The sequence below is a fragment of the Spermophilus citellus genome, assembly GCF_964194105.1.
Source record: "Spermophilus citellus genome assembly, chromosome: 3".
NCBI lineage: Eukaryota > Metazoa > Chordata > Mammalia > Rodentia > Sciuridae > Spermophilus > Spermophilus citellus.
Window position 1 is genome coordinate 1824716 of NC_138184.1, and position 22404 is coordinate 1847119.

Below are 22404 nucleotides of genomic sequence, written 5' to 3' on the forward strand. Positions count from 1 at the left end.
TGCTTGGGGAGCTAAGCCGCCTTGGAAGGTGAGGATGACCTCTTCTTTATGTTTGTATTGAAAGATGGGAAAAGCCCCAAGCATAGGGAACAGTGACGATGGAGGCGGACGTAGGGTTGAGATTACCGCCGTTGGTATTAAAGTTGCCAATGTTCTCCCAATTCCTAATTCTTCTTCTTCTTCTTCTTCTTCTTCTTCTTCTTCTTCTTCTTCTTCTTCTTCTTCTTCTTTTAATTCGGGGGCTGGGGGGAATGCTGAGGATTGAACCCAGGGCCTTGTGCATGCTAGACATTCACACTACTGACCAAGCTATATCCCCAGCCCTCAATTCATTTTTTTTTTAATATTTATTTTTTAGTTGTACACAATACCTTTATTTTGTTTATTTATTTTTATGTGGTGCTGAGTATCGAACCCAGGGCCTCACATGTGCTAGGCGAGCGCTATACCAATGAGCCATAACCCCAGCCCCCTCAATTCATTTTTATCCTAGTTAAGATACATGTACAATCAATGTCCCCCCACCCCCCAGACAGTTCAAGATTAACAGAGAACATCACTGGATATAGGTCAGCTTATGCACTGTTTCAAAACACTTGTGATATGAAGTCATGGGGTCATGGGTCCCTTTACTAACACTTTCTCTTTTTTTGGTACCAGGGATTGAACCCAATGGTACCACTAAGCCACGTTCCTCATCCTTCTCAAAATTACTATTTTTTGGTACTATTATTTTTTATTTTGAGACAAGATATCCCTAAATTGCTGAGGCTGGTCTGGAGTTTTCGATCCTCCCGTCTTAGCCTCGTGAGTCCCTGGGATTACAGGCCTGTGTCACCTAGCCTGGCTTCTTTACTGACACTTTCTTGATTATACTTTCTAGCTTATGTTTGTTTTCTTTTTCTTTTTAACTGTGGTTTCTTAAATTGATGAACCACATTCGCTTGACACTTAGGGTACCTACACTATTACTTAGATGCTGGAAGCCGGACCGGATACTAGGAAGGAAATAACCTACAAAAAGTGTTTTGGGATACTATAAGCGATCCATAACAAGAGGCCCCTAAGAGGGCTGGGCATACAGCTCAGTTGGTAGAGTGCCTGCATCACATGCACAAGGCCCTGGGTTCAATCCCCGGAGTGGGGGGAGCCCCTAGGAGGGAGAAAGCTTATAAAAACAACTCAATACACAATTGTAAAAAGGAGGCAGCCGCGCGTGATGGCCACGGCTGTAATCCCAGCGATTTGGTAGGTTGAGGCAGGAACGCTTCAGAGCCACAGGTGTGTGCGGTTTCCACGGAAACGCTCTTTCCCACTGGACCGCGAGGTTCTGGATGGGTGTAGCCGGTAGCTCCGCCCATCCACCTCTGAGGACCAATGATGGGCCGGGAGGGTTGCAGCACGTGCGTAGAGTGGAGCGTCAGCGGGTCCGCGGCCTCGAGGTGTGGGCGGAGCTCCAGCACGCCTGCGCCCTGTGGTCCCTGCGCACGCGCCCTCCCAGCATGCCCTGGGCGCGCGGGCGGCGGGCGCCTCAGTCTGCGGCCGACGGCGGCAGCGGACCTGAGGCGCTGGAGGTGTCCACCTCAGCTGAGGCTGGTGGACGCTGGCCGGTTGCAGCGAGGGTGCCGCCGGAGCAGACCCGCCCGCCATGAAGCCCCCCGCAGGTACTAGCCGCCTCTCGCCGAGGCCCAGCTGGCCGGACCCCGGCGTCCCCTGCACCCGCGCGTCTCCCGGGATCGCGACTTGGGCCTGAGACCCGAGCCCAGTGACCCTGAGCCCAGAATGGCGGGCAGTTGGTGGCTGACCCTGCCTCCTGGTCTGCCGAATGAATGAAACAACTTTTCCAGCGCTTCATCCAATTCGCAAACTTCGCGAGCTTCCCCCGTGGACGGGTCGGGCCCTGGGGTGGACTCCGGGGCGGGGGGGGGGGGCGGACAGTGATTAGGACCTGCGCCCCGTGCTTCTGGAGTTCTGCAGGGAAATCGGTCGTTCAGAAGTTAACGTGCAAACGAGGACTTTAGATGGGGGTCGGTGGCGTGCCGCAGGCGGTCTCGGGGAGCCCCCTGTACAGAGGTGGGCCTGGAGGGCCCCCTGGGGTGGCGGCCTTGGAGCCTGGACTCTAGGGCAGAAGGAGCTGCCTGCCAAAGCTAGGGAGGGTTCCTCCCGGACGGAGGGACCCCCAGGGCATAGGCGGGGAGCCTGGAACACCAGCGTTTTGAGAGTCATTTTGGCTAAAACAGGCACCTGGGAACTCTTTCATTTTAAGGGCAAAGGGGCACCGTTGGAAGGGTTTTCATCAGGGGAGCAATGTGACCTGTTCTCTGTATTTTAGAGAATCGCTCAGGTTGTGTGGTGCCTCCTTGTTTATATCCTTGAATTTTCTTATGCAGGCTGCCCTCCCCCAGTTCTTTCTCCAGCACCCAATAAACATGGTAAACGTTAATAATAATAATTAGGCCAATTGAGGCTTCAGGGAGGCAGGAATGTTGTCTGCCTTGTTTGCTGCTGGATCATTAACTCAGAGACCCAGCACAGAGGCTGCAGCCAGTAAATATTTACAGATTGAGTGGACTTCCACAGGGTCTCAGATCCTTGCTCCTCTGGGAGAGTTTCCTGGCAATTCCAGTTCCCATTGTTCTCCATCTTCCCTGAGCTCCTGACACTCTGCTTGACCACAAGTTTTAATATGGGTGCATGGTTCCCTTTCTGCAGTTTTTAAATTAAAACTGCTCCATGAACAAGATTTGCTTGAAGTTTGCAGCAGTCATTTGGCCAGAAAGTCCGACTGATGCACCTCCTTTTTCTCAGCCTCTCAGTGGTTAACTGGGGCATTCATGCCACCTGGGGACACTTGTGGCTGTCATGACTGGGGCGGGTGCTCCTGGTGGAATGAGTGGAGACCAGGGATGCTGCTTCACACACTTCCGTATCCAGGGCAGCCCATCCCAGAGACTGTCCAGCTCCACGTTCAGTGCTAGGAGAGAGGAATCCTAGTGTTCATTTCTTTGCTCCACTGCAGAAAGACTGATTTGGTTATTAGGTGTTTCTCCACTCTATTTAGATGTTATAACGTATGGACTATGTACTTATTGTATTACCTTTCCAAAATGGGGGGGGGGGGGCTTGATTTTCTTTTTTTCTTCTTGGTACCAGGGATTGAACTCAGGGGTGCTCCACCACTGAGCCACACCCCAGGCCTATTTTGTATTTTCTTTACAGACAAGGTGTCACTGAGTTGCTTAGCTTGTGCCCAGCCACAAGCAGTTCCTCTTCTGGCCCTCCTGCAGGGTCACCTGGCAGGTCATTTTAGGCACCTCTTTCTCAGGGAGGCACGGGAGTGGGTGGACGAGGCCCCTCGTACTCCTGCAGCACCTGTGGGGCCACACCTCCTCCTGAAGAGCTTACTGAGTTAATGAGCTTCTAGGAGCCCATGCTCCCACCTGGGTGTGGAGCCTGGAGGGAGCAATAGAAGGGGCTTCTCTAGGAAATCCCCCTTCCTGCCTTCTTCGTCCTCTGGCATGGTGGGAGTTGAGCAGTGAGTGCCCCGGGGTCTAGCTCCTCCTTTCTGTTAACCTGGAACTCTGAGGTGCTTGGGTCTCCAGGCAGGGTTTCTAGCAGTGGTGCAGTTGACATTGTGTGCTGGGTGTCCTGGGTACTGTGGGGTGTTGAGCACATCCCTAGTCTCCACCAGTCCATGCCAGTGGCATCCCTTCCAAATGTCCCCAGATGTTGCCTAGTGTCCCTGGAGGGACTTGAGAGGACAGAGTCACCGCAGTCTGTGCTTCTCCACGAGACCCCTGGGTCACTTTGACCCTGAGTGTAGACTTGCTCAGACGTGGTTGGTGCTGGCTTCTCTCTGTCCAGCCTGTGCAGGAGACGTGCTGGACACGGCCACCCCCTGCTCCGTGGTGAACTACCTGAGGTGGGACCTGAGCGCGCAGCAGATCGAGGTGCTCACCAAGGAGCTCATCGAGCAGACCAAGCAGGTGTACGACCAGGTGGGCTCACAGAAGTTTGAGGATGTCTCCTACGAGAGCACCCTCAAGGCACTGGCTGATGTGGAGGTGTCCTACACAGGTGAGTCCTGCTCAGTATGCAGTGGGGAGTGTCGTGCCAAGGTGACACCACGGCAGGCTCAGGGCCCAGTGCTGATCACCCCCCACTCCTTGACGCCCACCTGCTTCCAGGGCAGTAGTGATCAGGCACGCCCATCCCGGTCAGGCACCAGGAGTCTTTCAGGAGAGAAGGCTCCTGCTCTGTGTTCCTCCACCTCACTGCCCGTCCTGTTCCTCCACCTCACTGCCCGTCTGTCCACAGCTGTCCTGGGTTGCATCATCTGGGAGCCTAAAGTGGGAGGGAGCCAGCTCCTGTGACAGCCTTGAAACCGGAGTCCGGCTAACCTCTTCCCAGTCCCAGAGGGTGTTTATTTTCTGTTGAACTAGTGAACTCTGCCTGGGTCTTAGTTTGTTTGTGTGTATGTGTTTTATTTTGAGACAGGGCATTGCTAAGTTGCTTAGGGCCTTACTCAGTTGTCTAGGCTAGCCTCAAACTTGAGATCCTCCTGCCTCAGCCTCCCTAGTTACTGGGATTACAGGTGTGTGCCACCATGCCCAGCTCTGGTTTTGCTACAAGTCCTAGCTGTGTTACCCAGGCTAATCTTGAATTCTGGGGCTCAGGATCCTTCTGCCTCAGGCTGCTAAATAGCTGGCACTACAGGTGCCCACCACTACCCTGTCGACTTAGTACGTTTTCTGTGGCTGTAACAATACCTGAGACTGGGTCATGTGTTGAGAGGTTTATTTTGGTTCACAGTCCTTGAGGCTGGGAAATCCAAGATTGGGAAGCTACACCCAGTGAGGCCTCACCTCCTTGGGGACAGGGAGGGCACAAACGGTGCTCAAACCACACAGCCTCCTTTTGTGTCCTGCCCCACCTCACCCTAAACTTGGGTGACCCTCAAGTGTGCCCCTCACCAGCCAGCACAGCCCCTTTGCTCACTTTGTGAGGACCACCTGGTTGAAGGGGTCAGGAAACTGTCCCAGAGCTGTTCATAGAGGTTGACGGTGTATAGGTGTGTCCAAAAGAGCATGTGGTCTTGCTACAGAGGACTGTCAGCAAGGAAACACGCTGTCCCGGGTCTCGGGCACCATCTCCCTTTCCTTGGAACCATGGAGCCTCACTGAGCTCTAGCTGAGGGGCTCTCAGCCTGGAGCTGTCTCCAGCATGGATTTCATTCCAGGCCGCAGCAGGCTGACTCCAGAGGGGTTGCTGCTGTTGGCAGAAGCTGGGTGGAGTCCGGCTCTGCCTCTGGTCACTCTGGCCTCGGGCAGGTGAAGGCAGGAGGACCACTGGGCTCAGGAGTTCAAGGCTGGCCTGGGTAACACAGCAAGACACCGTCCTGTGGGGGAAAAGCAGCATACACTGGAGAGATTCAGCTGAGGCAGGAGGAAAGTTTGATTTTTGAGACATCATTGTCCCTAAAAGTTTTTAGATGGGTGATTATGGTGTGTTGTAGGAGCTGCCACTTGAAAACTGTGTTGTGGTACTTGGGATGCAAGGTGTGTTGTTCTGATTTCTCACTCTGTGTCAAGTGAGTCTGCTGGCCCTCAGGTAACTCCGCCTGCCTCTTCCTGGGTGTGACTGTGCCATGGCTGTTCGTGGTTCCCACCTTCTCCTGCAGCTGCTCATCCCTTTCCACTCAGTGGCCAGAGCAGTGGTGAAGGCAGCCGGAGTTGGTCATGCCACTGCCCTCCGCATGCAGCCACAGCCTGGGCCTGCCTGTCCTGTGCCCTGGAGCTTCCCGCCTCTCCCAGAGCCTTGCCACCTGACCTGAATCCTCCTCCCCTGGCTGAGCGTGGTGCTTCTCTGATCACACAGGCCCTTTCCACCCGTGGTGCTAGGCTATCACCTATAGTGTACCTACAGTGCCTGGGTGGTCCCTAGCCTGGACATCCCAAAAGGACTTTGTGTCAACCTGCCGCGGACCACCACTGTGTTCAGTGCTCCTGAGCTTCACGGGCCGGGCCTCCCCACTGCCTGACAGGTCTTGCTGTGCAGGGAACCCTCCCAGGCTGGGGGTCTGCACTGGCTGCAGGATCATGGTGTCCACCTCACTGATCTGAATCTCTCCAGTGCAAAGCATATGCTGCTTTTTCCCCACCGGACGGTGTCTTGCTGTGTTGCGCAGGCCAGCCTTGAACTCCTGAGCCCAGTGGTCCTCCTGCCTCAGCTGCAGAGTGACGGGGACCACAGGCGTGGACACTGTTCCCAGCTCCATTTCCTTTTCAAACTGCCCTGCTGAGCCGAGCTGGCTGTGCGGCTCTCCCACTTGAGGTCCACGTCTCAGTGGCTCTCAGTGCTCACGGAGTGCCCAGCTGCTGACACTCCTCCACTTAGAGCATTTTTATTCCCCCAGAAAGAAACTCTGCATCTTTTGTGTCACTCTGTCCCTCCCCAGTCCTGTCACCCACGAGACCACCTTCTGTCCGTAGGCTCTCCTGGATGCTTCCTATCAGTGTGGGTGTACCACGCTGTGTACCCCTTCACCCTTCATGGGTACAGGGTTGCCCCCACTGGTCGTGGGGACTCCTGCTGAGGGTGCGCAGGTCCCCTGAGGTCTTGTGTTCTGGTCAGGTGACTCCCTGCGAGTTCGGCTGCTGGTTCACGCTGCTTCTCTGTTAGTCACAGTGAGGCTGTGGCTGTGGCTGTTTCTTTGGAATTGGGTTCCTGCGCACCCTGGTCTGGTCACGTGTGTTCTGTCGTGGTCTTTCCTACCGTGGAGTGTCGTGAATTGAATCTGTGTCTCCTGAGACCATGGTAACAGCTCTTTGCCTCTGAGCCAGTGTCCAGCTCAGGCCTGAGTGGAGGATTTCAGTGAGGAGGGACCAACAGCTGTGCCTGGGCAGGGCGGGGCTGGGTGGCCATGCGGGCCCTGTGGGGCTGCTTCCCACCATCTGTTCTCCCACCTGTTGCAGTCCAGAGGAACATCCTTGACTTCCCCCAGCATGTGTCTCCAGCCAAGGACATCCGCTCGGCCAGCACGGAGGCGGACAAAAAGCTCTCCGAGTTTGACGTGGAGATGAGCATGAGGCAGGATGTGTACCAGAGGATCGTCTGGCTGCAGGTGAGGCCTTGGGCAGGATGGGACCGCCAGGCGGCAGGTCTCTTTCCTCAGGACCGGAGAGCTCTGTTCTCTTGCTTTTAAAAAAACATGACAATGCTGGGTGTGGTGTCATCCTGTCATCCCAGCGACTCAGGAGGCTGAGGCAGGAGGATTGCAAGTCCAAAGTCAGCCTCAGCAACTTAGCAAGGCCCTTTCTGATATTAAAAAAATAAAATAAAAAAAAAAATAAAAAGAAAGAAAAGAAAAAGAAAAACCTGGGGATCTGGCTTAGTGATAAAGCGCCCCTGGATTCCATCCCTGGTACCAAAAAAAAAAAGTATCACATGACAACCACTTCTGGGGACAGACAGCTGCAGTGGCTGCATCACAGAGAACACAGTTAAACACCTTTCGATGGTAAGCTTTGCCAGGCGCAGTGGCCACACCTTGTCATCCCAGCGACTCGTCTGGGCAGGACGGGGTGAGTTCCAGGCCAGCCTGGAAACTTGGCAAGACCTTCCTTGAGATAGGGGCTTGGGGTGAGGGTTAGTGGTAGAGCATCTCTGGGCTTAATCCCTGCCCCACCCAAAACAATCACCTTCTGTTTGCTTTGCAACTGAGGAAAAGTTAAAAAGACAAATAATGACAAGAACAAGTCTAGCAAAGCGTCCACTCAGGGGGCTACAGGCTTTCTCACAGGCACCACTGGGTTCCTGGGCCCAGCCACCGAGGTGTTGCTTGGTGACAGCAGCCTGTGCCCACAGGAGCCCAACAGGGGTGATGTGGTGGAAGGTGTGACCTCCTGTGGATGCCTGTGCCGCCCTCCTGTCCTGGGCGGCGAGGACCTGGTGCTGCTGTTGCCAGCACGCCCCGGCTGGTGGGCCAGGAGGCAGGTACACCTCCCCAGAGCATGGCTACTGCCATGGGTCGGAGCGTGAGGAGCTGGGAGTACATTAAAGCAACTTTTAAAAACTTTGTCTTGCAGGGAAATGGATGGCACTAGAGCAGATTATGCTTAGTGAAGCTAGCCAGTCCCTAAAAAACAAATACCAAATGTCTTCTTTGGTATAATGAGAGCAACTATGAACAGAGCAGGGAGGAAGAGCAGGAAGAAAAGATTAACATTAAACAGAGACATGAGATGGGAGGGAAAGGGAGAGAAAAGGGAAATTGCATGGAAATGAAGGGAGACCCTCATTGCTATACAAAATTACATATAAGAGGTTGTGAGGGGAATGGGAAAATAAACAAGGAGAGAAATGAATTACAGTAGATGGGGTAGAGAGAGAAGATGGGAGGGGAGGAGAGGGGGGATAGTAGGGGATAGGAAAGGTAGCAGAATACAACAATTACTAATAGGGCATTATGTAAAATTGTGGATGTGTAACCGACGTGATTCTGCAATCTGCATTTGGGGTAAAATTGGGGGTTCATAACCCACTTCAATCTAATGTATGAAATATGATATGTCAAGAGCTTTGTAATGTTGTGAACAACCAATTAAAAAAAAAAAAAAAAAACTTTGTCTTTATCGAGGCACCGGTAGGTTCAGTGTACTTGTGAGAACATCTTGCACACCTCCCCCGGTGGTGACATGGTGCACAGCTGTTGCACAACTCCAGGACCAGAATGCCGGTCTCCCCCAGCCCTGCCCCTTGTTACTGTTTACCCTGGCCTGTCAGCTGGGGCCGTTCAGAGCAAAGCACGCACTCGGTTCAGGTTTCGAGTGGACATGGCATTACCGCTCTGGAATGCCGTGTGCCCAGCCTGTGGTAGGCATTAATGATTGGGTGACTGGGTCTTAAGAGACTGCCCAGCTGTTGTCTGGAAGCAGCCACACTCTCCCACTCCCACCAGAGAATTCGTCTTTCCTGGCCAGCATTTGGTGTTGTCCTAATTCTTCATGTCAATGTTTCCATTTGGTACTTGCAGGAAAAAGTTGAGAAGGACTCACTGAGGCCAGAGGCGCAGCGCTACCTGGAGCGGCTGATCAAGCTTGGCCGGAGAAACGGGCTCCACCTCCCCAAGGAAACTCAGGAAGTGAGTGAGTGGCTTTGTCCCAAGACGGGTCTGTCCAGAGCCACTCAGGCTGTGCTGCCTGCTGAATGTGGAGGGTCTGACCTCTGAGCCTGAGAGCCTTGGCTGCCTGCTTCTGGTCCAGGGGCCAGGTCCCTGTGGTCCCAAATAGGCCACGTGGGCCCCCATCTCCCCTCTCAGGGCCACAAAACAACAGGGATAATGGGTCAGTGCTGCTGCAGACTGGACCATGCCATGAGCAAGACCCACGTCTAAGTCCTGGCAACCTGAACCAGCCCTACTGTGCCACCACCTGGTGGGGTGATCAGGCTCCAAGGGAACATTCTGAGGACTGCCTCCTGGAACCCTCTGTAGGATTCCCTGCGTTAGCGTGTGCAGAGCTTGGAGCAGGGCTGTGGCTGAGGTTCTGAGAGGCAGATCAGGGCAAGCACCCCATGAGGATGGTTTGCTGCAGCTCCCAGGAACAGGGTGTGCACATCAGGGACTCTGAGCACTGCTAGGTTGTGAGCAGGCAGGGAAGGGCGTGAGGCCAAAGCCTTGATTGTGGCGATGGACGGCTAGGCTGGCTCTGGGCATAGGAGCCAGCCCTGGGGTGACCAGTGCAAGCATACAGTGGCCAGGAGGACAAGAGCCACAGAGGTGTGGGCGCAGCTCTGGCAGGTTTGCATCTGAAAGGCACGTTTCAGGGCGAGCCACTTGCTGAATGTAGGAACTGGTGCCCCCCAGAGGGACCAGCTCCCCAGGGTCAGCCAGGCCCCAAGATGCCAAAGCATTAGAGTGCAGAGAAATAGATGTGGCTAGTGTAGGCATCAGGCCTGTGGCCCTGCTGATGACCAGTACTTAACACACAGGCCATCCCGGCCAGGTGGGAGTCCCTGCCAATGGCTAAGGAAAGTGGAACTGGGAGGTGTGTTTTTGGGTGAATCCAGTGCTGGTTACAGTGGAACTAGATCCCACCTTGGGACCGAGGGACTCCCAGATCCCAAGAGCAGAGCCCACCTCAGGCGGCTATAGATTCTCACCTCGGCCAGGAGACTCAGTGATCAGGAGACGCCTCGGGTTGCTGAAAACCAGAGTGTGTTGGGAAGAGTGGGAGCTGCACAGCCCCCCAGAACCAGGTGGGGAGGGTGGAGCCCAGGCAGCTGCACACCCTCTCGGCAGTGGGTTCCTCCTGGACAGTGGCCCTAGTGAGCAGGGGATTCCGTACCTCCCCATACACCAGGCATGTCCCGTGTCCCACCTCGTCCGTAGAGCCTTGTTGGCATGCCTGGTTGGTGTGCGTGAGGCCCCTGAGGGCAGGAAGCACCCTCAGGACTGGAAGAGGCCGTGGGGTCAGTTCCTTGGGAATCAGCTCACACTTGAGTGGGGTTGGCTTTTGCCTGTTTCTTGAAAACCACGTTAGTCAGGTAGAGGGTGCAGACCTAGGTTCATCGGATGCCCAGAAGCTTAGGCTGTGGTCTCTGACGGACGCTAACTCCTACTTGGAGGGTCTGGAAAGCTCTGGGCTAGACCCCGAGCAGAAGAGGGCGCAGTCTGGAGCTTTCCAGGGTCCAGCCCTGCAGGTGCAGGGTTATGTGGAGCTTCACGCTGGATGTCTACACCTTCCCACGGGTAACGGGGATTTTTCCTTTTTTCTAGTTGGGTTTTTTTTTTTTTTTTTTTTTTTTTGGTACTGAGGACTTGGTACCAAGGTCACTTTACCACTGAGGCACATTCCTAACCCTTTTTATTTTTTATTTTGAGATGGGTCTTGCTAAGTTGCAAAGTCTGTCCTCAAGCTTGCCACCCTCCTGCCTCACCTCCCAAGTCACTGTGTGTCAGTTGTCCATTGTTCCTGCCTGGGTCTTGGAGGAGAGCTCCGTCCCAGGCAAGCCCTTGATAGGAGCGAGCAGGGGCCTCTGTCCCGGTCTGGGTGCGTGTGCCCGTGTGGTCCCGCCCTCCTCCACTGCTGTTGTCTCTCTGGCAGAAAATCAAGAGCATCAAGAAGAAGCTGAGCCTCCTGTGCATCGACTTCAACAAGAACCTGAACGAGGACACCACCTTCCTGCCTTTCACGCGCGAAGAGCTAGGTACGGCAGGCTGTGCGGGCTGCTCCTCGGGGCTGCTCCTCGGGGCTGCTGCGGTCAGGGTGGCAGGAGCTGGGGGCGCTGTGTCTGCCCTCGGATGGTGAGCATCCTCACCTGGCTGCTCATGGGCATTCTGAAAGCCCGGGCTCCAGGTCCTCCTCAGGAGGCCGCTAACCCTGGCTTGGCTGTGACTCTGTGGGGGCAGCAGAGGCTGGCACTAGGTGTTCCTGCCTCCTCAGGAGTGGTTTTTTGTTTGTTTTTTTCTCCCCAGTATTTTTTTAGCCGTAGATAGGCATAATCCTGAATCTTATTTACTTATCATATGTGGTGCTGGGGCCTCGCACGTGCTAGACGAGCGCCCCCCACTGCGCCGCAGCCCAGCCCCCTGGCGGTGGTTCAGTCCTCCTGAAAGGTGGGAACCCTGGAAGCCACTGTTCCCAGGCCTGACCGCGTGTGGAGTCCTGGAGGCCTGGTTCCCCCTTCTTCTCGCCTCTCCTTCCCCAAACAACTGACTGTGGACATGCCAGACCTGCAGAATGGCCTCGAGGACACGCGGGGGGACCTGCGGGTACTTTTCACGTCTGGGGTCTGCTCTGCCCATCTCTTGAGATTCTGCGAGTGTGTGATCTGGGCTGCCACAGGAACGTGCTGCACGCGCCCCCAGGGCCCTCCCTGAGACCCACCCTTTCTGACAGGGCGGTCCCTCGGCCTTTCATTCCTGTCTTGAGAGCCGGGCCTGTTTGTCTTTCTGTCCCTGAGGACTCTGCTGGGGTTTCAACAAGGCTGGTGTCCCCCGTTCCATGTGACGGTGTCGTCTAAGGGATGTTGTCACGTGGGTGGCTGCCTCTGAGGAGGCTGGCCAGGAAAACCCGCAGGATCCAGACACAGCCTCCACTGAGTGCCCAGGGACAGTCGGCTGAGCCCAGCCACCCTCCTCGCTTGGTCTGTGTGTCACTGGCAACAAGACCCACCCTTTGGCTCCAGGCTCCTGGAAGAGCTGAGGCCCCCGATGGCTCTGGAGCACCTGTTCCCCAGCTCCGGAAGCCGCGGCATCTGCCACCACATGCTGTTGTGCTGCCCGCCACAGGGCCTCTGGAGTCCAGCAGAGGGGCGCTATGCAGAGAGGCGCACTTGCCCTCTGTGCTGGTGGGCTGTGGGGCGCTGCCCTCCCTGCACTTCCGCCCTTGCTGGGAGCTCCGCAGGTGCCCCTCTGCCACCACGTCCCCTCAGGCTGGCGGTCCCTGCTTCTTGCCGTGCAGGTGCAGAGCTTCCTGTCTGACCCGGCGGGTCCCAGCCTGCTTCCTTCTGTGCATGTGCCGTGCTGGGGGTGGAACGCTGATCTCGAGCGCTCAGCGGGTGCTGACTGCTCAGCCTGCAGTCCCCTGGTGGGGCTCCTTGGTGTCCGTGTGTGCCCCTGGGTGTGCCAGGCTTCCAAGCACTTGCCCACCTTCTGGCTCATCCTGCACCTTCCCTGTCCCGGCACCTGCATCGGCCACCTCTCCAAAGAGTCTGGGCTCCTCTGGTGGAGGAAGAAGTTTAGGGACAGGACATGGGTGCCAGGTGACTTGTTGCTACCCAGGGCTCCTCTCCAGGCTCCCTACATAGAGCCAGGAGGGCGTGTGGACGTCCTGGCTTTGGTGGCTTTAATTACCACCTGCTGACTCTGCAGTGGGGAGGGCAGGGCGTGCAGCTGGAAGGGCGCTGCTTGCTTTGGTCTATGGGGCTGACGTGTGGACCACCCTCCTTGTAGTGCTGGTGGCAGCAGCACCTGTCGCTCCTGGTGGGCCCGGGATGGCCAGGGGACAGGAAGCACTCCGGGGTGTGGACAGGCCAAGTGTGACCCCATTGGAGAGGGGAGATGTCTGTATACACTCGGCATGCATGTGTGTCTCACACGTGCTCTGTGTCTACTCTTAAGGTCCCCGAGTACATGGTGATCCCTCAGTTCCAGCCATTCAGGTCCACAGCCGGCCCTTTTCCTTGTTCTGACTCTTTTGCCAGCGGTGAGAAGTCGGTCCCCTTCACAGTGACAGTGATTGTGGTGGGGGAAGATGCGCGCAGCCCCAGGGCAGTATGTGGCGCCCAGGGGGTCGGTTCTGAGGGCTGTGTCACTGCTGCTGGGCCCCGGGACCCCAGTCGGGGCTCCCATGACTGATTTTTGCCTGGTGAGTGAGGATCTGTTAGGCCAGCACAGAACCCAGCAGGACTGAGGCCCGGCTAGCCAGTCATGTCTCCACCCCAACCTGGAAACTCTCAGGACCCTTGCCACATGCCGAGGCTGCCTCCCAGGTGGCCCTGGGAAGCTGTCCTGGTCATGACACAGCCTGCCCGTGCCTGGCTCTGAGCTTGAGCATGCGGCCTGCAGCCTGGGTGTCCCCCTGCTGGAGGCTCCAGTGGGAAGGCAAGGCTCTGTTGGCACTCGGGCGACCAGATGGGTCTTTGGCTGGTGGTGCCATAACAGGAGACCCCCACGAGGGACAGTTCCACAGGAGTGGCAGTGTGCTCACGAGAGGCCTATTCTGGGGGACAGGTGTTTGCCTCCTAGCTTTCTGTTGGTTCTTTGCTGCTCCCTATTTTCCTTCTTAGCATTTGAGGTCCCCTGGCGTCTCCTGTGCATGGGTCTGACCAGGGCTCCACCACCCCCATCGTGCCACACGAGCAGCCAGGGCAAGGCTCCCTGCGTGCCCACTCCACGTTCAGCTCTTCTGGCCCCGAGGGTTTCCTAAAGAGAAGGCTGTGGGTTGCCCAGGTGCAGAGTCTGCTGAGGGCACGGAAGGGTGCTGTCTGGAATGACCACTCCCTACTGGCTCCTGTCCCAGCCTTTGCATAGGGGAAGCCCATGCCTTCCCTGCGCTCCCTGGGCCCGCTGTGGCCGTGCCATTCGCTTAATACCACCGGGTTCTGTCCCCACAGGAGGACTCCCTGAGGACTTTCTGAACTCGTTGGAGAAGACTGAGGATGATAAGTTGAAAGTCACCCTCAAGTACCCCCACTACTTCCCACTCCTGAAGAAGTGCCACGTGCCCGAGACCAGGAGGAAGGTGGAGGAGGCCTTCAACTGCCGCTGCAAGGAGGTGAGTGGCCTCCCTTGGCCTCCGCAGCTGGCCCAGGTGCCGTCCACTCGGGTGAGCCGCCTCCATGGCTTTGTCCCCGGGTCCGTCTGACCTCTGCCTGCGTGGCTTTAGTGACCCACAGAGGCCTCCCTGTGGGGCTTGGTCTGTCCCTAAGTGGTGTCTGTCGGGTCCAGCTCTTCCCTGGGCACAGTGGCCCTGGATGCCCTTTCCCAGGCTCTCATCTAGGGCTGCCCCAGGCATGGCTCTCCAGCTGTCCCTCACTGGCTGCAGCCTGGGGTCCCCCTCTCATGTGGTGTAGCTGTCGCAGACCTGCTGGGCACAGCCTGTGTGCTGTGGCCCGGTGTTCAGGTTGTGCACTCCCCATACGCAGTCCTGGGTTTCCACACCCCTTGGATGGCCAGGTGGCCTCTGGGTGCATGTCCTCATTTAGCATCTCTTGCAGGGGGCAATGGGGCCGGGTCTGATTCTGGAAAGAGCTCAAGGGCACAGGCACCTGAGGCGGGCAGCCTAGTGCCGAGCAGCCCAGGCTGTCAGACGCAGGACGGCGAGGGCTCAGGGGGGCACCCCGGCTCATGGGCTGTCGTGTGGTTGCAGGAGAACTGTGCCATCCTCAAGGAGCTGGTGGCCCTGCGGGCACAGAAGTCCAGCCTGCTTGGGTTCCGCACACACGCCGACTACGTCCTGGAGATGAACATGGCCAAGACCAGCCAGGCCGTGGCCACTTTCCTAGGTAACCTGTCCCCACCTGCACTGGTCCTAGGCTCCCCTGGGAAGACCACGGGGCAGCCCAGGTGCGAGTCGATCCTGCGGCTGTTCTCTGGCCTGCTGCCCATGCGCTGGGTCTTGCTCCGTCCACGCACCGTGACCCTCACCTGTCAGCCTCCGTCAGCCTGCAGGGGCTCAGTGGGCGTCACGGTCGATTGTCCAGGCTCTGAAGTGAGGCCTCTGCCTGGTGCCGCCTGGGGCCTGGGGCGGGGAGCCCTGCCTTGGCATCCTCCTGTGGAGTAGAGGATGGCGGACGCCCGCCTGCGTGAGCTGGGGGCGTGGCATGGTGCCTGTCCTCGCTCTTGAGCTTGCGTCCTCGTCTGGGGGGGCTGGCAGGGCCGGGCCAGCGTGTTGGACCCCGCATGATGGAGCCTGCCTCCCCAGACGAGCTGGCCCAGAAGCTGAAGCCCCTCGGGGAGCAGGAGCGCGCCGTCATCCTGGAGCTGAAGAAGGCTGAGTGCGCGAGGCGGGGCCTGGCGTTCGACGGGCGCATCCACGCCTGGGACATGCGCTACTACATGAACCAGGTGGAGGAGACGCGCTTCCGCGTGGACCAGAACCTGCTCAAGGAGTACTTCCCCATGCAGGTCGTCACCCGGGGGCTGCTGGGCATCTACCAGGAGCTCCTGGGGCTCACCTTCCACCTGGAGGAGGGCGCCACCGTGTGGCACGAGGACGTGCGGCTGTACTCCGTGCAGGACGCAGCCTCTGGGGAGGTGATTGGCAAGTTCTACCTGGACCTCTACCCCAGGTGGGCATGGCCGGGCCTGGGGAGGGAGGAGCCTTCTGGGGAGGAGCACTAGGGCCTGCCTGGTGACACCTGGTTGTCACCATCGTTTCCCTCTGCTCCCCAACACGGCTGCTGGTGCCTGGGCTACTTGGCACATAGGGAGGGCCTTGTGGCCTGGCCTTGGGCTTCACACTGGGAGGCCCTGCCCAGGGAGTGGGGCCGCGGGGTCCTGAGGGGTCCTGAGGTCTGTGATCTGTCGGGCTACAGGAGCTGGAGTTGGGTGGCAGAATGGGACAGCCTGGCATCTTGTTCCCTGGGCCTGACCCTGCCTCCTTGTCCAGGGAAGGAAAGTACGGGCACGCGGCCTGCTTCGGCCTGCAGCCAGGCTGCCTGCGGCAGGACGGGAGCCGCCAGATCGCCATTGCGGCCATGGTGGCCAACTTCACCAAGCCTACCCCGGATGCCCCGTCCCTGCTGCAGCACGACGAGGTGGAGACCTACTTCCACGAGTTTGGGCACGTGATGCACCAGCTCTGCTCACAGGTGGGTGTGGGCTTGGGGGTCTGCCGCCCGTGGGGCTCTGCACCGGACATCACCGTGGAGATGGCGGCCCCACCTTGACTGTGGCCCGGGGCTGCCATCACAAGGTGCCACAAAGCCGATGGCTCAGTCGTGGGTATGATTTCCTGGCGGTCCCAAGACAGCCCCACCGTCGCATGGGGTGGCTGCCTCCTCTGGGGGCCTTGGCTGGTGAGGGCGTCTTCTCTCTGTGCCTTGAAACCGCCCCCTTGCCAGCTAGTCCTGAACTCGACAAGTCGGGATGGACGAGGCCCGCCTGCTGCCCTCTTGGAGGTCCCCGGCCCCGGCACATCACATTCTTTGGTTTGAGGGCTTAGCACCTGCACGGTGGCTCTTGGGAGGAACACAGTCCAGCCCCAAGCCTCGCGGAGCTGCCGACGCGCTGGAAGAGGTGCAGAGGCCGCCTCCTGCCGCTCCTGCCAAGGACCCCAGGAAAGCCAGGGGACCCAGTGGGGCCTTGGAAGTGGGCTCAGAGCTCCACCCCGGACGGAAACGCTGCGCCCAGGGGACCAAGGTGTGGCAGGCTGCAGCCTGTGTCCTGTGGCAGCCTGGAGCCTGCCCCTGGACGAGCTCTGCTGCCTCTCGCTGTCCTACTGCGCTTCTCCCCCCACCAGGAACGTCCTGAGATGGCAGGCAGGAGCCCTGGGGACCGGGCGCATGTCGACTTTAACACATCCAAGTTGTCCAGCCTCCTGTGCCCCAAAAAGAAGCCCATCCCGTAGTAGTCACCCCAGCCCTGTGTCCTCAGGACTGAGATGAGCCAGGGGCATGTTCCACGGAGCCACACCCCAACCCTTTCAGTCTTGAGACAGGGCCTTGCTGAGTTGCTGAGGCTGCCCTTGAACTTGCCGTCCTGCCCCGGCCTCGCAGGTCACTGGGACTACAGCTGTGTGCCACCGCGCTGGCATCTCCCCAGCCCTTTGTACCCACGCATCCACTTCCTGCCTCAGCACTGCCCTGTTTGACGTTTCCAGTCAGTGGAGTGGCGGTGACGTTGTGTCTGGTCCCCAGTGGGCCCAGTCCACACTGCCGCATTGTCCCCTCGCTCCTGCTCGTGGCTGAGTTCCAACTGTGCAGTTTGCTCCTTGGTGGCCTGAGGAGCACGTGTCTGACCTGGACGAGGCTCACTCCATAGTCTTTATCTAGCTGGGCTTTTGTCACTCTGTGACCTGCCTTGCCCTCTCTAGGGGTCGGCTCTGCGGACAGGACAGAGGAGCATAGGTGGCTGCCATCTTCAGTAGCCCGGGAGCGTCTCTGTGCCCATCATCTTCAGGCTTCACAGGCTGAGGGGAGGGCTGTGCCCAGCACATCGGCTGCGGGCCCACCTGTGCTCAGGAGGCTGGCCTGCACGGCTGTGCCCAGGTGCGGCCAGGTCGGGTGTCTGGAGCAGGGCGGGGAGCTGAGGCCTCCTGTGCCCCACAGGCTGAGTTCGCCATGTTCAGCGGGACCCACGTGGAGCGGGACTTTGTGGAGGCCCCGTCCCAGATGCTGGAAAACTGGGTGTGGGAGAAGGAGCCCCTGCTGCGCATGTCCCAGCACTACCGCACGGGCAGCGCCGTGCCCCAGGAGCTGCTGGACAAGCTCATCAAGTCCCGGCAGGCCAACACAGGTGCGCGCCTGGGGACAGGGGCTCTGCCCTCGGCCTGTGGTCCCAGTGTGTCCTGCCAGGGCCTGGACCTCTGAGGCCACCCACGTCAGTCTCCTCTCCGCCTCCTCCTGCTAGGCCTCTTCAACCTGCGCCAGATTGTCCTCGCCAAGGTGGACCAGGCCCTGCACACGCAGACAGACGCAGACCCCGCTGAGGAGTATGCCCGGCTCTGCCAGGAGATCTTGGGGGTCCCGGCCACACCAGGTAGCCGCTTGCCAGCCCAGCCAAGCCTGTCCTGGACAGGGGCCACGGCCGGGGTGAGAGGCAGCCCTGTGCTGGGTGCCCCCAGCTGCTGTGTCTGGCCCAATCCTGCCAGCCCTCTCCACTGCCGGGTGACCCTACTGCGTCGAGCTCTCACCCTCCAGCTCCCCGGCCCCTCCTTGGCTCCTAGCCAGGTGTCACTCAGTGTCCTGCCAGCACCTGCTGCTGGAGGGCTTCCCTGACCAGGGTTTCCACAGTGGCCGCCCAGAGGGACACAGTGATGTCAGGATATGCAGGGTCATGGCTGGGGAGGTGGCTCCCCTGGGCGGCCCAGGACACCCCGCCCTATGGCGTGGTCTGGCCCCACACTTCTGTGGTGTGGGGGGAGTGGCAGGTGCCCCTCCTGCCCTCTCCTTCCTCCTTGCTGTGTCTCTGGGTGCCGGACCTCACTGGGTGCCTCTCCGCCGCACCTCGGAGGCCACTCGCCTTCTACCTGGTGGGTGGGAGTCGCCGTGGGGGCCAAACCACCGCCGACTAGGGGCGGTGTCAGGGAGGCTGGCTCTCAGGCCCAGGTTCTCTTGGGCCTTTGCTTCAGAGAAACAGACGAGGGAATTAGGGTCTTCTTGATCCTGAAGCGTGGCAGACTGCAGAATCTAAGAAAACGGGCATAGCGTGTGGTGTGCATCCTTGGGCTGTGTACACACGCTCGTGCACACAAGGACGACGCTACAGCATTGGTTGTTGTCGTTTTAGCTGTTGGGGACACAGCACCTTTATTTTATTTGTATGTGGTGCTGAGGATGGGACCCAGGGCCCCGCACGTGCTAGGCGAGCGCCCTACCACTGAGCCCCAGCCCAGCCCTCAACATGCAGCGTTTTATGGATTAATATTTCTAAGCACTTAAGAGGTTTTTCACCCGAGGGGTTTTCAGGCTGGGATGGACGGCAGGCCTCGCACGTGCTGGGCGAGCACTCTACTGCTGAGCCCCAGCCCAGCCCAGCCCTTATTTTTAAGAGACAGGGTCTCGGTTCCTGAGGCTGTCCCTGAACCTGCAGTCCAACACCCCAGCCTCCCGAGCCTCTGTGATTACAGGCTGTGCCCCTGTACCCAGCCCAGCCCTTATTTTTGTTTTGAGCCAGGGCCTGGCTGTTGCCCACTGGCCTGGAACCCGCGTCGCTCCTGCCATGGCCTCCTGGGTTACTGGGATGATGGGTGTGGCCAACCAGGGAGTGTGCCTGGAGCCGGCAGCCCAAGCCCCTCGTTGGCCACCTCGTTGCGGTGCCCATGTGACACCCAAGCATGCCCACCCTGCCTGCAGAGCAGCACGTTCCCTCTGGCCATGTGCCCACCCCCTGCCTGGCCAGGCTCTGGGACAGCTGCCGGCACCTCCCTCCCTGGGAGCCCAGGAGGCTGCACCTGAGCCTCGCTCTTCTGTGCAGGTACCAACATGCCTGCTACCTTCGGCCACCTGGCGGGGGGCTACGATGCCCAGTACTACGGCTACCTGTGGAGTGAGGTGTACTCCATGGACATGTTCCACACACGCTTCAAGCAGGAGGGCGTCCTGAACCGCAAGGTGAGGGCAGCGAGCACGGGTCGGGGGTCTCCAGGGAAGGGTCTCGGCCTACATCAGCCCAGAGTTCTGTGATGGTCCCTGGTCCAGGACCAGGAATGGCACACCCAGGGCCCCAGGCCCACTGCCAGGTGACAGAGTGGCAGGTGGAGACCAGGCCTCTAGGGCGTGGTGCTGAGTCCTCGGCCCTGTGTTCCCGGCCAGGGCCCCTGCTGAAGCCCAGCAGCCTGTCCAGCCTTGCTCAGCCCTGGCCCAGGCCCTGCCCTTCCTGAGCCTCCACCAGGGACCTCCCACCAGGCGTCTGCACTGACGCGGGCCCCAGGCCACCCGCCACCTCCCGCCCTCTGCGCCCAGCCCAGCTTGCTCTGCCCTGGCAGGTTGGCATGGACTACAGAAGCACCATCCTGAGGCCCGGCGGCTCCGAGGACGCCAGTGCCATGCTGAAGCTCTTCCTGGGCCGCGACCCCAGGCAGGACGCCTTCCTCCTAAGCAAGGGACTGCCGGTGGAGGGCAGTGAGCCCCCCTCCTGCTGACATTGCCCACGGGATCCACGTCCAGCCCATGTTCCTGCCGCCCTGTGCCTTAGCCCCAGTCTGGGGTGGGCGGCCACCAGCACGGTGCTTTTTGAGGGTGGGCACACGGGGCAGTTTCTCCCTTGTCCTTGTCACGTCTAGGTCTCGGATGTCCTGTTGTGGCCCCTTCTGGGCTGGAGCTGGTGTGCGAGCTGGCGCTCGAGTGCCCTCCCCGGCGAGGGCCTCGTCCTGTTGCACTAGGGTATCCCTCCGAGGGCCGCCTTCCGTCTACAAGGTGGTTCTGAGATGCAGCCATTAAACATGTCAAACAAAAGGGGCTCTCGGCTGGTCTTTGCTCTCCCTCCCGTCGTGGAGTAGCTGCAGGTGGCCATTATGCTTGGTCACACGAGATGTCTCTGTGACCCCTAACGTCCCACTCGGTCCTCGGGTTCTGGTCAGCCTGTGGCTCCAGGTAGTGGTGTGCTTGTGCTCCGGGCTCTGGCATGCCTGGGTCCCTGGGGACAAGCTCACACTGGGCACCTGGGAAGGGCCCTCAGCTCTGTCTGGCCAAACCAAGGTCCTGGGGTCGCCCGCTAAGATCTCTCCTCTTCTGCGGGTATCCCCTCTCCCCTCCACATTCAGCCCTGGCCTCACCTGAGCCCAGGACCCTGTGTACACTCGTGGCCTGGTGGAGATGGGACCTCCTGGGACATGCAGCCTGCATGGTCAGCGGCTCCAGCCTCGTGCCCACAGAGTGTGCTTTCTCCCGAGCACCCACCAGGAGACTCTGCTGTGACCTTGTGACCAGACCTGTGCAGGGTTGGTGGACTCGCTCACTCTGATTCAGCGTGGCTGCGGGAAGCAGCTGTGGTCTTCCTTTCCAAGGCCCCTGGGTGTGGGCCAGACGTCCAGCCCAGTCCTCACTTCCTTGGGGAGGGTTTCTGGGGCTGTCCCCCCCCCCCCCGTTCTCACCAAGCCTGGGGCACTGCCACGCACCTGGTACATGCCAGGGGTTCTGGGAGGCAGGGACTGCAATACTGGCCTAGTCCAGCACGTATCAGGACCTCTCCAGGTTGCTCCCAAGAGGGCTTCAGGAGGCACCTGGGTGGGAGCATGGCAGATGGCCTCTCCTGGACAGCCCAAAAGAAACACGGTGTGAGTCACATGCCACTTAAAAGTCTCTAGGAGGCAGCCAGGCACGGTGGCACACACCTGCAGTCAGCAACCAGGAGGCTGAGGCAGGAGGAGGGCGGGTTCAAGGCCAGCCTTAGAGAGACCTGTCTCAACAGAGTGCTGCGGAAGTGACTCGGGTAGAGCCTCTGGGCTCCGTCCCCAGTGCAAAGAGAAAAAGCCATCTAGTGGCCACAGTAAAAGGAAACTAGTAATCCCCCCACCCACCAACCCTTGACAGCCAGGAGCACAGTGACGTTTTGGCCAGGACAGTGGAAACTGCCACGGTGAACACCAGTCCCCACGGGGTCTCCCGCAGATGGCGGGACGAGCAGGGAGCCGAGGGAACCCTGAGGGAGGTGGGCGGTGCGGCCGAGAGCCCTGGGGTGGGCCTGGGCTGGGGGTCTGTGCTTCACAAAGACCCCAAGGACGCAGCTGTGAGCCGCAGGCCAGCGCCATGCCCAGGGGCGTCTCGCGGGCACCTGTGACCCAGCGCCTGCCCGCTCTGTGACCTCTTTGTGGCCACTGGCTGTGGACAACAGTGACCTTTGCTCTGGCTTTTCCTTATCCATCGAAGGGTAGCTGGTTACTGTTTCTCATTCCGAAGTGACCTTGAAGTCGTCGCGCTCTCAGGGCACAGATGCTGCTGCCCGGGGACACAGAGGTAATGTGCCAGGGTGCACGGAGTCATGGCTCATCCTGGGGTGGTCAGCAGGGTGACGGATACTCCAGGAGGTCGGAGAGGCCAGAGAGGCTAGAGAGGCCACCAGAGCATGCAGCCTGGCCCTGGGACGCCCTTTGACCCTGGCCACTCATGCTTCTGGACGGCAGGAGGGGCCTCTGTCCCGCCAACGCCGCTCCTGCTTCCAGCGCCCTCCGTCCCCGCACTGGCCCTGCCCCATGCCCATGTCAAGCAAGCGCAAGTGGGAAGGTGCTGTGGACAGCG

At 59.1% G+C, this 22404-nt stretch overlaps 2 protein-coding genes across 2 annotated transcripts in view; both read left to right on the top strand.

The window, feature by feature from the left end:
• The first annotated feature begins 1491 nt into the window (after positions 1-1491).
• THOP1 (thimet oligopeptidase 1) lies at positions 1492-20622 on the top strand. Its single transcript, XM_081284345.1, has 13 exons — positions 1492-1664; positions 3865-4077; positions 6975-7123; positions 9035-9142; positions 11106-11208; positions 14119-14279; positions 14874-15009; positions 15429-15795; positions 16116-16317; positions 17776-17962; positions 18077-18205; positions 19643-19779; positions 20154-20622. Exons 1-13 carry the CDS (start codon positions 1649-1651, stop codon positions 20307-20309), a joined length of 2064 nt encoding a protein of 687 aa, XP_081140471.1. The 5' UTR covers positions 1492-1648; the 3' UTR covers positions 20310-20622.
• Positions 11859-22404, top strand: part of TLE6 (TLE family member 6, subcortical maternal complex member) — a 102913-nt gene continuing 92367 nt past the window's right edge. The window contains exon 1 of the mRNA XM_081284356.1: positions 11859-11871. The gene's annotated coding sequence lies outside the window, so the exon portion shown is untranslated. The remainder of the gene's footprint in view (positions 11872-22404) is intronic.